A 15629-nucleotide genomic window follows, 5' to 3' on the forward strand; every position below is an offset into this window, starting at 1 on the left:
TCAACCAGGCACAGGAACCAATGACCAACATTACTTCTGTCTTGTCTGGATTAAGTATTCACCCTTATCCAGTCCATTAGTGCATCCAAGCACCAATTCAGGACAATCACCGCTTCACCTGTGTCTAATGAAAAAGAGAGAGATAACCAGCCGAGTGTCATCTGCATATTGATGACCCCTCACGCCAATTCTCCTGATGACCTCTCCCAGCAGTTTCATGTAGATGTTAAACAGGAAGGGAAAAGAATGGAACATTGAGGAACCCCATAGCATAGCTGCTACGGGGTTGAACAGTATCGCCCCAGCACCACCTTTCGGGAACTAGCCTTGAGGCAGGAGCTGTGCCTTACACACCCAACTTGGCCAGCCTATCCAAAAGGATACCGTGGTCAATGGTATCAAAAGCCAAGTGATCCAAGAGAATTAACAGGGTTGCATTCTCTCTCTCTCTTTCTCTCTCTCTCTCTCTTTCCCTCCCTCCATATTAGACCTGTATTAAAAAGTTTTGGTTAAATTTAGTTTTTGCCAATGTAGGCCTGGCTTCCTCGGTAATGATTGATGATTTTAATCATAAGTGGAGGACCTTGGTTAAAAATAAACTTCTTCAATTTGGATTCTCCCATGAGGAAATTCATAGATTAGGACATGATCTGGCCTGGCAGGTCATTAAGCAGCGTATTGCCGATTCAGAATTACAAGTGGATACAGCCTGTCTAAGGAGTGGTATCTATTTGGGGAAATAACTTTTAAATTCTAAACCGGCAGCATATTTAGATACATTCTTATCCCTAAATTTATGCCTCCATTTACTCTTGCTCGCCTAAACGCCCTTCCGGCAGGAATGGTAGATATAAAGGGATTCCATTTAACTTAAGGATTTGCCCCTGTGGTTTGGGTGCTGTAGAACCTACCCCTCATGTTATTTTATACCACACATTTTATAGTGATGCTCGTTCAAAACTAATTTCTCCTCTTTGGGGGAAGTTTCCGAGTCACTCTGATGAATTTTATTTGGCATTTTTGTTATCTAACTTTTGCAAAAAGATCACTTTCAATGTGGCTAGGTTTTGCTACATTGTATTATGCGCTCGAGTCTTATGTAGCATTTTTTGTTGTATTGTTTGATCTATGATGGTAAAAAAAGTGTATTCTTTTCCATTCTCTCTCTACATAGGTCATCCCACAGGGCGACTAAAGCAGTTCCAAAACTGGGCCTGAAGCCTGATTGAAATGGATCTAGATAGTCCGTTTCCTCCAAGAATGTCTGGAGCTGTTTAGCCAATATACACTCCTCAATATACACTCCTCAATATACACCTTGCCCAAGAAGAGCCAATAGTTGTTTACATGCTCTGGATCCAGACTGGATTTCTTTAGGAGTGGTTGAATAATATTTTGCTAAAATCGAGCTGTGACCACACCCTCTCTCAATGAGGTGTTTAAAACCTTCTGGACCTAGCTAAAAATTCCCTCCTCACTAGATTTAATAAGCCATGAAGGGCAAGGGTCAAGTATACATGTCATTGGCCAAACTCGGCTAAACACCTTGTCCATATACCAAAGGACCAATAATTCTCCCCAGGGACCAATATATCTTATTGCTTCTAGAAAAATGTAAGGGAAATCTAAATATTTGCACTGTATTTAATTAAGATGGTGCTAGTAGGGACTCGGAGACTATTTAAGTCTTGCCTTTCCCATTCGACCCATTTGTTATTTCATGACAACCAAAGAGGGAAAAAGAAAAATCTAACCGCCCAACGTGGGGCTCGAACCCACGACCCTGAGATTAAGAGTCTCATGCTCTACCGACTGAGCTAGCCGGGCTCTGTAGCTTTTTTCCCGACATAAGCTTTAGTGTGTGCTGTCTATCCTTCTGCTTGAACATAAACCAGCAATTCGAAAAGCTGTTTGTTCTTATTTTAGGAGAGATGTATTTGTTGTAAAGCTTTGATGTATTCATGCTGTCGCACTTCACAAGTTATGCCCAAGTATATCTATATGTATGTGTCACTACCACGAAGAGATAGACTGAAATAATCTGAACTTCTGAACCAATTCCCGCCTACTTTCCTTCCAGAGTGGCTATAACACGAATTGATAATTGGTTTTATTTCCTTGGTTTTAAAAGCTGGGGTGGAAAAATTCAGTCGGATTCAAATTTTGCTACAATGCAAAGGAAGCATGAAGAATGCCCGACCAAAAAGAAACCTACGGTAGGGAAAACTCAGCTCGTGGGAAGGAGACACTTAGCAACCAATACCGATAGACTTGCATTCAAACTAGCCAATCCCGACAGCCCACTATTTCCTTTGACGCGCATTTTGAGTCTTTTAAATACAAAAGAGTTGTGGGTTTTTAAAAAAAAGTTAGCCCCTTCAAAGAGAAAATTACTTTCCCGTTCCTTTTGTCATAGTTTTGATAATTTTTTGTGGCAAAGTGCTATACAAGCATCATTAACGCTCATGCTGCGTATTAATGGAAGTGATTGAAAACTTGTGAAATTAGAACATTATGTTTTAACTACTTTTAACATAGCTACGAGAAGCATACCGCTTTCCTGAACCACTTTTAACTTTCGTCTGAAGTGCTAGTTTTTATTTAATACTGAGTGGATTGCAAAGTGCATCAGCTTTTTTATTGTTAAAGTGGGTAGCTCTTAAAAGAGCCTTTGGGTCTATCTAGAAGTGTTAAAGCAAAAGAGGCAAATTACTTGGAGCTGGTATACTTGCTAACAGCCTTGGTGCCTTCAGACATAGCCCAAAAGATTTTTGCCAACAACTGGTTCGTATAGTAAGTTACTAAACCCATGGACTGGAGAATAAAACTTCAAGAGCAGAAAGACTAACCAACACCACTCCAGGAATACAATAAAACATGATCTTTACAGCTTAAAGCATTAGAGCAAAAATACAGCTTTTAGTTTACAGTGTTTCCTTCTGTGTACCATAAGAGACTAAATGACTAGAACTCTTTTTACTGAGAAAGTGGGTGGCTCTTAAAAGAGCCTTTGGGTTTTGAACTGTCTTCTCGGGGAGAAATTTACTTGGAGCTGGTGTACTTGGTGACCGCCTTGGTGCCTTCAGACACAGCGTGCTTGGCCAACTCTCCCGGCAGCAAGAGGCGCACGGCCGTCTGGATCTCCCGGGAAGTGATGGTGGAGCGCTTGTTGTAGTGGGCCAGGCGGGAGGCCTCGGCGGCGATGCGCTCGAAGATGTCGTTGACGAAGGAGTTCATGATGCTCATGGCCTTGGAGGAGATGCCGGTGTCGGGGTGGACCTGCTTCAGCACCTTGTAGACGTAGATGGAGTAGCTCTCCTTCCTGCTCTTCTTGCGCTTCTTGTCCCCCTTCTTCTGGGTCTTGGTGATGGCCTTCTTCGACCCCTTCTTGGCCGCAGGCGCTGATTTCGCAGGCTCCGGCATTTTCTGAAAAACACTACTTCCTTCCTACTCAACAGCAACAAACAATACCGCTGCCGCAACTCTCGGCGAGCTTCAGTATTTATAAGTCAGGGTCCGGCGCCGCGGTCGCTTGAATTCCGGGTCTTTATTGGTCAGTGGCGCGATTGCGTCATCCTCAGGCAACGAAATATGCAAACAAATAGGATTCAAACCTTGGGATACGATTGGTCCGGTATATTTCGATTCTTCTCTAGAAAATCCTCCAACTATTGGTTAACGAAAGTCATGTGACGATATCCCCCATTAACCCTCAAGCAACCCAAAAGCAGTGCATTTGTGTGATCAAATGCCTGTTACTTCAGCTTTCAGGAATGGGCAGGATTATGTTTTTTCCCCTTTCCCAAGACTCTCGATCTGAGTGGGTTGGTTGAGCCAAGAAAAATAATTATCGCCTGCAGTTAATTAGCATGAACAAGATGCAGGAAAAACGAACTTGTCTTGCGTTTTAAGAAATGCAAACATCTGAGTTGATCCACGTGGGTGGGGGAAATTCATATAAGAACATTTGCTTTCTTTAAAAAAAAAATTGCTTTGCTCTCCTTGCACGGACTTATTCTTAGCATGCACTATCTCGCAGTATGCATCCTCTGGAACAAACCTGCCATGAAAAGGCGATCTACCTTCTTGAGAGCAAATTCCTTGATTCAGGGTTCTTCTATGAGTCTGCAGTCCTGTGTATGTTCCCTTCTGAGTAGCCCTGCATAGGACTGGGCCCCACACAGCCTTAACAAGAAAACCTACAGCAAGTTAGAAAGCGGACCTTGAAACCGACTTTGGAGTGGAAACAAACAGATTACCAGGAATGGGTTTTCCTGTGGATTTTTTTTTTAAAGTTACATCCGGGTGTTCTAGCTTTTTCTTCCGGGTCTATGTTTTTTTCCTTCCCGTTTCTTCCCCTGGTCTAGCTACTAAGTCTGGAGGAAAAAAGCAAATTTGTATCTTTAAGAGCTCGCGTTGTCTCTCGGCCCCCTCCTTTCCCTCCAGTTTTAAACTGTTTTTGGAGTCGTCTGTTGCAATATAGTGAGTGATCGGTTCCTCTTAGAATCCACCCCTGTAGCAATCAATCTAAGGGAGTGGGTGTTCCTGCCACCTCTATTGCTGACTTCCATCTTGGATCGGTGAGTGGTCCTCCTTTTTAAGGGTAAAAAAAAAAAGATATTGACTCGCGTTTACCCCCCACGTTTGGGCATCTGGTGGGCAGAGATGCATGTTCGGAAAAGGTTTTCTCCTACCAGGCGTTCAGTTTAATCATGTGCTAATGGAGGGAGTTATACAAAAGAGAATGATCCTTTTCTTTTTGCAAATGATTGTTGTGTTTTTTTTGTTCATGAGTGGAGTTTTTCGAAGGTCCAGGGGACTTCAACTAAATTAGATCAGTAAACCTTGCACCACATACATTTTCCTGCTTGTAATCAAGAACTGCAGTAAAGTAATTCATACTTTATTGTATGAATTACTGTCTTACTTTTTCAGGTGTGGGACGGGCTATTGTCCTTTTTCAAGGATCCAAAGCAGGGTACACCAATAATAAATCAATGAAATGAGTAACTGAAACGCCAGTGGTATTCCATAAAGGTAATTCCAACAAGATTACTCTACTATAAGAAAAGAAAGAAATGCCCACAAGCTTCATATACATTTTGTTAACAGTAATGTTGCAGGCAGGCAGTCTCCCACAGGCCACCCAAGTTAGGTGATCACATTCGCCCACCACGGGGTCACAGTTTGGAAGGCTTCTTCTGTCAATGCTCCTTTTTTAAAGCCCAGCCCAGTAATCCTCCAGTGGCTGTTGATGGTGTCTCCTTTGTGTTTTATTTTTAGATCAGGCCTTGACAAAATTTATTTGGATCCAGAAGCCAGCCCAAAAATTTAGGAGCCAGGCAATAGGCACCTGACAACATGTTTGTTTGTTTATTTATTTATTGTCAGATTTGTTTACTGCTTTTCATTAAACTAATCCCAAGTATCTTTGAAACAATACAAGTATATTAAACCCTTAAAACAACACAAATATTAAATTTCAATATTGAAATAATAAAAATCTATTAAAGTTTTTTTTTAAAAAAACATACACAATAAAACACAGCAACGTACAGCAGCAGCAACACAGAACATAACCTTCATCTAAAAACTTGGATTTTGCTTGTAAAATACCAAAATGCTTGTATTTTAAATCTTTTTAGTCAGATTCATGTTTTTATATTTTAGCTTAATATTTTAATTGCGTATTTTTATAGTTTTAATTTTTCTGTGTGAACTGCCTTGGGATTGTTTTAATGAAAGGTGGTATAGAAATGTAACAATAAATAAATAAATAGCTGGGTTTAAAATGTGTTTTTACTTTCCTTCTGAAAGCTGTAATGGAAGCTGAGGAGCAGATGCCAGCTGGGAGAGCCCTCCACAGCCTGGGGGCAATGACCAAGAAGGCTCTGTCCCATGTGCAAGCTGAGATTTTTACAAGTGTGAAATTAAAGACTGAATGATGGACGTTGTGGATGGGGAGAGTAAATGGACTTCTCTTTATCCCCTTTGCAAGTAACAGAACAGAAACTAATGTATATATCTTCATATATGTTTGCTAAAATTGTTCATCCTGCCTCAAAAATTATGAATAAATATCTATATTAAGAAAGAATGGAAACCAGGCTACCTGGGACAAATGAAGATCTGATTAAATAACTCTCCCTCTGAATATCTTGGTCTAGGTTCCACAGTTAAATTTCTAGGTGCCATGGCTCCTTGGCACCTGTGATTAGTCAAGGCCAGGCTTAGATTGTGATCCTTTTTGGTACGACTTTCTTGTTCTTTTTGCAGTGTACGATGCCTTGAGAAGTTTTTGCTGAAAAGTAAATAATAATGATGATAAAAGGGAGGGAATTCCCCTGAGAAAGACGACTTCTGCACCTCTCTCAGTCTAGGTCTCTGTTGCAGGGATGGGAGAAATAAAACAACTTCAGAAAAACTAAAGCAGATGGCTGCAGATGGGAGCAGGTCCTCCCATGTATAAAGATTAAAATAACCTCCACCTTGAATCAGTAACGATGCTTAGCATTTACATACTGCTTTCAGGTTCTTATGTTATGTTCTTATGAGGTCTATCGTTGGCTACTAGTCGGAGGGCAATAGGCCACCTCCAGCCTCAAAGGCAGCATGCCTCTGAGTACCAGTTGCAGGGGAGCAACAGCAGGAGAGAGGGCACGCCCTCAACTCCTGCCTGTGGCTTCCAGTGGCATCTGGTGGGCCACTGTGTGAAACAGGATGCTGGATTAGATGGGCTTTCTTGGGCCTGATCCAGCAGGGCTGTTCTTATGTTCTATGTTCAGGTGTTTAATCCAGTTCGTGTGTATTATCTTGTAATCCTTACAGTAACTGCTAAGTTAATAATAACTGGCCTCAGAGGCAGGTTGGTGGCTAGTGTAACTCTCTCTGGTTTGTTTGTTTGTTTGCTTGCTTGTTTATTTTATAATATTTATATACTGCCCTTCTTCCTAAGACCCCCAGGAGATTATTCTTGCTTGCAAGATGTGATCCCAGCAGCTTATGCTTGCTAATCACCGGTCTATAGTGCAGGGACAGCCAACTTGGCTTTCCAGCTACTGCTGAACTACAATTCCCATCGTCCCCAGCCACAATAAATTGTGACTGGGGATGATGGGTGTTGTAGCTCAGCAGCAGCTGGTGAGCCAAAGTTGCCTACTCTCTGCTGTAGTGTCACTTGTTTTGGTGTTAGTCTTCAAGGGCAGCCCCAGGCAAAGTAGCCCAGCTTTGGATCAGATATGCAAGGCAAACAAAACAAAAACAGAAAAACGTGTGGACCTTTGCCCCAGTGCCATGCCAGGAGTTGTGCTGCTGCATTGGCACAGCAACTGAGGAGAGTGTAGTTATGCTGGTGGTGCATATGTGGTTCAGAATGAGTCAGATGTGAGTGGGATCTCAGTAGCAACAGGAACAGGTAAGCACAGAGTCCAGTGTGTTTAGGACATCATCTTGGGCCCTGCTTGCAGCCCTGCCATTGACTGGGATTCAGTTGGTGGGGACAAAAGACAGGGCCTTTTCAGTTGTGACCCCTCAGCTGTGGAATGCCTCCCACCCTTAGGGGCTTTTTTTTAAAAACGACCTTAAAACTCATTTGTTTAGAGAGGCTCTCTAAAACCTTCTACTACCATCTGAAGATTAAAACAAATAATTGGGTTAAAATTTTTGTTAGTACAATCTGGGTTTTTAACTGGGTGCTTTAATTGAGTTATTCCATAGTGTCTAGTTTTCTGCCTGTTTTGCTGCGTTGTTCTTAATTTTATACAGTTTATAACTGTTGTGAGCCTCCCCTAAGCAGTATTGCATTGGAGGGCTGGGAAATAAATATTTTAAACAAATAAATAATATAAGGCGCAGGATAGATTGGTATGGAACAAGTCACTTGTCGGAGTCTGGTGGCCTCACTGAGAGGGGAAGAAGGCTTTCTGTGAAAGATTCCCAGCCAGGACTAAGCAATATTAGTAAGGACCTTTCAGCAGTTAGATCCAATATGGGTTGGAAGTGCTGTGGGACACGAGTGCAAGAGAAGGAAGAATAGGACCCCACTGGTTTAGGGCAGGGCTCCCCAACTTGTGGTACCCCAACAAATTGTAGCTGAGGATGATGGGAGTTGGAAGTTCAGCAACATCCAGAGTACCACAGGTTGGGAAATCCTGGTTCTCCACCTTGAGTCCCCAGATGCTGTTGGACTACATCTTTCATCATCTCTAGCCATGATGGTGAGGGGATGATGGAACTTGTAGTCCAACAACATCTGGGGACTCAAGCATGGGAACCACCGTCCTAGGACATTTAAATATTCGATTTAGGAGGAGAAGCAAGTTGGTTTTGGAGAAACAAAACACACAGCTGTAGAAAGTGAGAACGTTTTTTGCTTGCTGCCCTCTTGCAGGATCTATCCACAATGATACCAAGATGTGGCCGGGGGAAGCGAGCTCAGCCGGCAGCATCCATGAGGAAAGTTCTGGCCGTCCATCTCCAAGAGCCTCCTTTTTCCAGCACAGAGGAAGGAGGCAGCCCTCGGGAGCCCATGCCGATGATGGCACCGGCTCTTTCTTTGCAGACGGCGATGAAGGGGGAAGAACCCTGTCAGACGACGGTGCACGATCTGTTTTCCTACTTGAAGGAAAAAGAGGAGGAGGAAGAGGAGGAGACCGCAGAGCTGGGAGGCTTTTCACCGCCTCCGGCAACTTCTAGCCAGCTGATTGTGAAGCAGTCCTGCCATTCGGAGGTTCACGAGATGCTCTCCTACTTAAAGAAGGAGGAGGAAGAGGAGGAGGAAGTGGCTGAGATCGTCTCCCTTTCCCCTCCTCATATCCTCCCCGCACCAGCCACGCCGCCACCTCCTCCTGCCTACCTGTCCCCTGCTCCCCTGGCCCGAACGGTCCACCCAGCCGGACTTGAGATGCTGCACTTCTTCAACCCGCTGGCCCATGTCTCGGCCCCTTCCTCTCAGCCCAAGCGTGGGCGCGATCGGGACTCCGCGCTGGCCTGCGGGCTGGCCGATGCCATCCCCCCTCCCGTGCACAAGAAGACCACGTCCGCCGTGTGGGATTATTTCACTCTGGACCCACGGGAGCCCTGCGTGGCCATCTGCAGCACTTGCCAGAAACGGGTGCGGAGAGGGAAGGACGGGGGCACCCGGCCGGGCACGACCGCCTTGCACAAGCACTTGAAGGTCCACCATGGGCTCCACTTGCCGGGGGTGGCTGTCGTTCCTCCTTCGCCTCTGGCGCCTCTGAAGGAGAGGCTGCATGGTCACTCCATGGTCATCCCAGACCCCAGCCCAACCTTTCAGTTTCCCCGCCAGGAGCGGAACCAGCCCTACTACCCTCCCACTCACCCAACAGCTCTTCAGCTGGCTTCGGATACGGCCTGGATGCTCGCCGTCGACATGCAGCCTTTCTCCTACGTGGAGAGCGAAGGGTTCCGCCGGCTGATGGCCACCGCCCAGCCCCGCTGGAAGGTCCCTGGCCGCGTCTTCTTCTCCTCCAAGGCCATGCCAGAGTTGTCCAGGGTGGTGTCCAGAGCTGTACGCCAAGCGGTGGTCTGCAGCATGGGCCGCACCGTCCACATCGCCATAGACACCTGGGCCAGCGGCCCAACCACATCCTACCTGTCGGTGACAGGGTGCTGGGTCGCCGAATTAGCTGGGGCCCTCTCCCGGCAGCACGCCACCTTGTCGGTGTGCACCTTCGAGGGGCCCTGCTTGCCGGAGGACATCTGCCACAAGCTGAGGGAAGTCCTGCAGGACTGGCTGTACGACCTGAAGATCGGGGGCGTCGTCTCGGACAATGGCGCCAAGGTGGCCGGTGCCGTGCAAGAGCTGCACCTCAAGCATGTCCCTTGCCTGGCACGCTGCCTGCAGAGGGTGGTGAAGGCCTTTTTGGCGGCCGACGCCCAGGTTGCCCGGCTCCTGAAGACTTCGCGGAGCATCTGTCGCTACTGCAGCCACTCCGCCGCCGCCCGCCGCCGCCTCCTGGAAGCCCAAGCCAACCTGGGCCTCCGCCAGCCCACGTGGCAAGAGGCCCAGGCGAAGTCCCGCTCCACCCTACGCATGCTGGAGTGTCTCTACCGGCAACGGCAAGCCGTTGGCGTGATGCTCAGTGAAGCGTCGTCGGAAGCCTCGCACCTCCACCTTACGCCTGCGGACTGGAAGTTGGTGAAGTGTTTGGTAGAGATCTTAAAGCCCTTTGAGGACGCTGCGACGCTGGTCACGCGGCCCGACGCCACACTCTGCCAAGCGCTCCCGCTCCTGTGGTTCCTGGAGGAGCAACTCAGGGCGTTGAGAACGAGATACCACCAAGAGAACCACAACACGGCCGCGCATCTCACCACCCAGGCCCTGGACTGTCTGGAGAATGACATCCAGCTGAGAGGCATGAAAACCAGCATGATCTGCCGGGTGGCCGCTTTCCTCGACCCCCGCTTCCGAGACATCACCACCATGAAGCTGGGCGGTGCGGATGTGAGCGACGCGGCCCTGTTGCGGGAACACATCATTGACTTGGCGGCCAGGTCCTACGTCCCTCCCGGACCAGATGCCAAGTTCACGCCAGTGGGCTGCTTATCTCCACAGCCGTCCAGCTCTTCCACCAGCCTGCCAGGCTCGGCAGCCTGGCAGTTCACCCTGAAGCGGTGGAGGGCGATTACCAAAAGCGACCCGGCCATGGGGCTGGCCACTGAAGGGGGAGCTGCTGCCGCCCTCTGGGAAGTGGAGGAGTATCTTCACGACAACGTGGACCATGTTGGGGAAAACGCGGACCCGATGTTGTACTGGCAGGGGAAGATCGGGATCTGGCCAGCTCTCTTCAAGGTCGCTGTGTTCCACTTTGGATGTCCGCCCACTTCAGTGTTCTCTGAGGACCTCTCCAGTACGGCTGGCTCTTTGGCGGTGGGCGACCACCCCAGGAACCTCTCCCCTGCCAATGTTAAAATGTTCACTTTCATACGGAAGAACCGCCACCTCATCCCTCAAGACTGGAGGCTTTCTCTGGGAGACCTCTCCTCTTCTCAGGGGGCCATGGGGCCACGAGAGGACTTGGATATGGAAGAGGAAGAAGACCTCCTCATCATGGACAAAGAGGAGGAGGAGGAGGAGGAGAAGTGAGAAACTCGGCAGCCTCAGCACTTTTGATCGGGTGCTGGAGCTTGTCCTCTTGTTGGGGGGCAGACTTGTACCTCATTGCTTGGGAACATTTGCATTTTAAGTCTCGTGTAGTGTCGGAGTGTTGGATTTAACATGAGAATATCATTGTTACTGCAAAACGAATGGACTAAGCTTTTCTGTAGGCAGCATTTTGCCATCCTTCGAGATGGCCCAAGGGTCTTGTTTATTGGGGGGTTGCTTTTGTGGGGGGAGGTTTTGGTTTTGGGTTTTTTGTGGCAATTGAAAGGCCTACTGAACATGAACCACAAAGACAGACTCAACCCAGCAGACTCTTATGGCTGCCCACCAGAGTCCTAATAAACCCGTGTTTGCTGCCTGCCTGGGACTGCAAAGACAATCAGGTTGCCAGCCACCTATGAAGTCACATAAAGTAGCTAATGGGCTGCATTTGGAGACTTACAGGCACATACTGTGATCGCCTGGAGGGTCCGGAGTAACTATTTCTGCAAAGAAAGCCAGAACAAATCAATGCATTCCATATATGTATAGATCCCTTTTAAAATCATACCTCAAGCAGGAAAAGCAGTTTATTGGTCTCCGAAAACTGTGCTAATGTAAAGATATCTAATACAAATTATGAAGGTTGCCATCTGTAGGGCTTTAGCCTAATTTTAATTGGATATTTTGCAACCTTTTAACATGTATTTTAACTGATCTTCTGAGCAAACTGATGCAAAATATGCTGGAAATGGAATAAGCTACATAAAGTATTGCTAAGAACAAAGATATTTATTTACTACTTTTTAAAAAAAATCTTCCAAGGAGGTCAGGCCGGTGCAGGAGATTTTTCCTGCTTGGGGTGTGAGATCAAATCTCAAATGAGCCCAATATTGCCAGTCTGGATAATTACTATATGCAACTCAACACCACAACATGCGATGGCCGATAGTTTAGATGGGATTAAAAGAGGGTTCCATGTTCAGAGGCAGTATACCACTGACTACATTGCTGTTGAGCAAGATTACTGCCTTCAAACTCTGCTTGTGAACTTGGAGAGGCATCTGAAGAGCCACTGTATGAAACAGGAGGGACTAGATCAGGAGTTTCCAACCTTCAGATGATGTTGGACTACAACTCCCATCATCCATGGTGGCGCAGTGGTAAAACTGCCGCCCTGTAACCAGAAGGTTACAAGTTCGATCCTGACCAGGGGCTCAAGGTTGACTCAGCCTTCCATCCTTCCGAGGTCGGTAAAATGAGTACCCAGAATGTTGGGGGCAATATGCTAAATCATTGTAAACCGCTTAGAGAGCTTCCAGCTATAGAGCGGTATATAAATGTAAGTGCTATTGCTATTGCTATCCATAGACATTGCAGCAGGGGATGATGGGAGCTGCTGTTCGAAATCTGGGGACATGTCTGGGTTGGGAGCCTCTGGACTACATGGTGTTGTGAGCCAAGCTTAATCCGCACTTTGTTTATGCTCTGGAGCTAGCAATGAGAATAAGACTTGTTCACAGTGGTCACAATGTTCTGAACCCTGAAGTAGAGAAACAACCACACACTCTAAATTGTCCAATGGGTTTTATTAAAGAACCAACAGTCAATGAAGCTAATAATGCAATCAGACAGATTAGACAAGTCAATCGTATTTCTAGTGTAATGAAGTGTGATGTCCCTAACTAGAAGATATGTACTGGGTGCGTGTGAAATCAGTATTAAGCTAGCTGTTTCCCTATCATAGATATTCTTAAAAGAGAAGGAGAAAAAAGGGTGGGTGGGAAGGAAAGAAACAAAGGATTGGTTTAGGAGAGTCTAAGCAGAGTACCAGGGTTTAGTAGAGAAGAGAAGTGGGGCAAAGGTGAACATAAGAGCAGCCCTGCTGGATCAGGCCCAAGGCCCATCTAGTCCAGCATCCTGTTTCACACAGTGGCCCACCAATGCTGGTTGAGGCTGCTTCAGAAAAGGGCATATTACCGGATCTAGTCGAGGCCAAATGGATGTTAGCGGAGCTTGGGTTCGTTGTTGGTGAGCGTTGCAGACAACTTCAAGCAGGCATGTTGAGTACTTGGACCGGAGTCCAGATGTGTCTAGGCAGAGATAGTCATGCTTCCTTGTCCCGCAACAGGAATCCCTGACAGTCTCTTGCCTAGCTTGGGAGAACGTCTGCTTCGCTCCGTAGCCCAGACAGCAAGTTCTTAGGTGATTTAAGGTTTGCTTGTTAGGCAAAAGGTTGCTGAAGCGATGCCCAGCGAGCTGGGTTCTTCTAGTAGTTCAGTCCTTTGATCTAGCTGTTGAGCTTCCTCAAGATATCAGCATCCCTCCTGAACCTCAAAAGTGTTCATTGCTCATGACATTGTCTATTTGTCTGAGGAAACTGAGGGCCATCTCCTGTATATCCTCAATTTCTGTTGTCAGGAGAACATTGTTTCTTGGTGTTCTCAAAATAATCTGCATTTCTGAGCTTTGCAGATGAACAGTGGCTGTGCTGGTGGACTCTGGGTGCCTTGCCCCAAAGAGGCGTTAGAAGTCAGAATATTAAGGAGGAAGAGACTAAGTTGTGTGTGTAAGAGAACAATCAAATTGCTTTGTGTACATTTACCTAGTGTGCACATCTAAAAACATTCCAAGGTGATCGCATTGAATATCTGTGAGACAAGAAGTCAACAATGACAATTGTAGCAAGCATTGTAGGTTACATTAACACTGTAAACATTCTGCCAGAGAAAATGCAGGATTAGCTTCCAGCTTTCCCAAAGCTACTACCTAAGAGCAACGTCCAGACAATCTGGCTTGTCTCTTAGGAGTTAATCATTTCACTCAGAGTTCAGCAATTCCCTGAATCAAGGAATCTCTTATAGGAATTCCAGTATCTAATACATCCCAGCTGGACCTTTTGGGTTCTGAAATCTGATCCAAATTGGTTTATGGTTCTCAGGAAGGGTCTGTTTTCCTCGATGTTCCCCAAACAAATCTGCATCTCTAAAGCTGACAGATTCATATTTACTGTGTAAATAGACTCAAGGAAATGCTAAATTCTATATGTGAGAAACACCTATTCTAAATTATGTGCACAGACTCCTATCCTATCTATGGGTGCATTCTTACAGTGATACCAAAGTGATTCTCTTACAATATATGTGAAGTCAGAAATCAGTGTTACAACTGTAGCAAACACAAAATAGTTGCATACTATTGTAAATTATTTTGCAAGAGGAAGGGCAGGATTGCGTCTGGCATTCTTAGACCATAAACCATTAAGCAATTACCAGGTGGATTTGCCTGTCAACTCAGAGTTTGCTGGTTCATTGTTCAGAGTTCATCAATACCAAGCATAAAAAAAATTTCTCAATGAAACTGGAATATCAGACTTAGGCCTAAACCTAGCTTTCTGTGCCTGTAACTCCGGGCCAAATTTTGCAGCTTTGACCACAACAATGGAGCTTTGGTCGGACCCAACAGGGCTCTAAGTACATTCTTCCCTGCACTCAGCCCCATTTAATCCTCACAACAACTCCATGAGGAAGGTCTTATTGAGACACAGAGACTGAACCTTCACAATGGCTGAAGGCTGAGCATAATGAGAGTTGTTGTCTAAGAACACAAGCTTGGGAACCCCTGATATATAGCAAATTTCTTGGTCATGCTCCTTATGAAGAGGTACATAGGAACATAGGAAACTGCCATATACTGAGTCAGACCATTCTTCCCAGAGCGGCTTCAGGGGAATATCTTGCAGTGCTCACACCAAGTCTCCCATTCATATGCAACCAGGGCAGACCCTGCTTAGCTATGGGGACAAGTCATGCTTGCTACCACAAGACCAGCTCTCCTCTCTAGGTAGTTTTCCTAACATACCCTGGTCCCAAGTCATTAAGGGCTTCAAAGGGCAAAGCCAGGCACAGGAGTCTGAAGAAAATGGGAGCCAGTAAAACTGAGAAAAGGCTGCTGTTATATTAGCTGATGTTATAACAGGGCCTCAACAAGACCCTGGCAGCTGCATTTACCTTTATATGTAACATTTTAATACCAAGATATACCTTCTGACAATGAGAACAGGGCAGCTTACATGGCCCATTGTGTTCATACAACAGCACTGTGGGGTAGGCTAGGCTGAGAAATGACAACTGGGCCCAAAGTTGCCACATGAGCATCCTGGATCCCTTGAAGTTGTGGGAATATGGAAATTACACACACACACACACCACATCCCCTGCTGATACCTCTGTTGACCTTTGGTGGATGTCGTTTTTTCATTGTTTGGGGGCTGTAAACCACCTTGAGATTTTGTGGGTATATAAATGCAACAAATAAATGAAATCTCTTTCATAGCCTAGGAATCCAAAACTAGATAATGGGGCCATTTATACACCATGTGTATTTATGGCAACTGACCATAACTCACTCAGTGCATTTTCATCCTCAAAAGCTTTTACATGGGTTTGGGGGATGAAAGTGTGTTTTCATCCCCAAAAGCTTGTGCTGTTTTAAAATAGTATGCTGCAAGACTAAATTTGGTGGT

At 46.0% G+C, this 15629-nt stretch overlaps 2 protein-coding genes and 1 non-coding gene across 5 annotated transcripts; 1 reads left to right on the top strand and 2 right to left on the bottom strand.

Annotated features, from left to right (window-relative positions):
* Nucleotides 1–1754: 1754 nt before the first annotated feature.
* TRNAK-CUU (transfer RNA lysine (anticodon CUU)) lies at nucleotides 1755–1827 on the bottom strand. Its single transcript has one exon. It is a non-coding gene; the product is annotated as a tRNA-Lys (tRNA).
* Nucleotides 1828–2990: 1163 nt separating this feature from the next.
* Nucleotides 2991–3519, bottom strand: LOC128331867 (histone H2B 1/2/3/4/6-like). The gene has a single exon (XM_053265832.1). The coding sequence runs from the start codon at nucleotides 3421–3423 to the stop codon at nucleotides 3043–3045; it is 381 nt and encodes a 126-aa protein (XP_053121807.1). The 5' UTR covers nucleotides 3424–3519; the 3' UTR covers nucleotides 2991–3042.
* A 642-nt stretch (nucleotides 3520–4161) lies between these two features.
* Nucleotides 4162–15438, top strand: LOC128331858 (zinc finger BED domain-containing protein 6-like). 3 transcript variants are annotated; one of them, XM_053265817.1, is made up of 3 exons: nucleotides 4162–4580; nucleotides 5818–5997; nucleotides 8390–15438. In XM_053265817.1, exons 2-3 carry the CDS (start codon nucleotides 5971–5973, stop codon nucleotides 11105–11107), a joined length of 2745 nt encoding a protein of 914 aa, XP_053121792.1. In that variant the 5' UTR covers nucleotides 4162–4580; nucleotides 5818–5970; the 3' UTR covers nucleotides 11108–15438. The 3 variants fall into 3 exon arrangements, with proteins under 3 accessions (XP_053121792.1, XP_053121791.1, XP_053121793.1); XM_053265816.1 differs by having other exon boundaries at nucleotides 4163–4580; nucleotides 5818–6017; XM_053265818.1 differs by lacking the exon at nucleotides 5818–5997 and having other exon boundaries at nucleotides 4163–4580.
* Nucleotides 15439–15629: the final 191 nt, after the last annotated feature.

The sequence above is a fragment of the Hemicordylus capensis genome, chromosome 6 (assembly GCF_027244095.1).
Source record: "Hemicordylus capensis ecotype Gifberg chromosome 6, rHemCap1.1.pri, whole genome shotgun sequence".
In the NCBI taxonomy this organism is placed as follows: Eukaryota; Metazoa; Chordata; class Lepidosauria; order Squamata; family Cordylidae; genus Hemicordylus; species Hemicordylus capensis.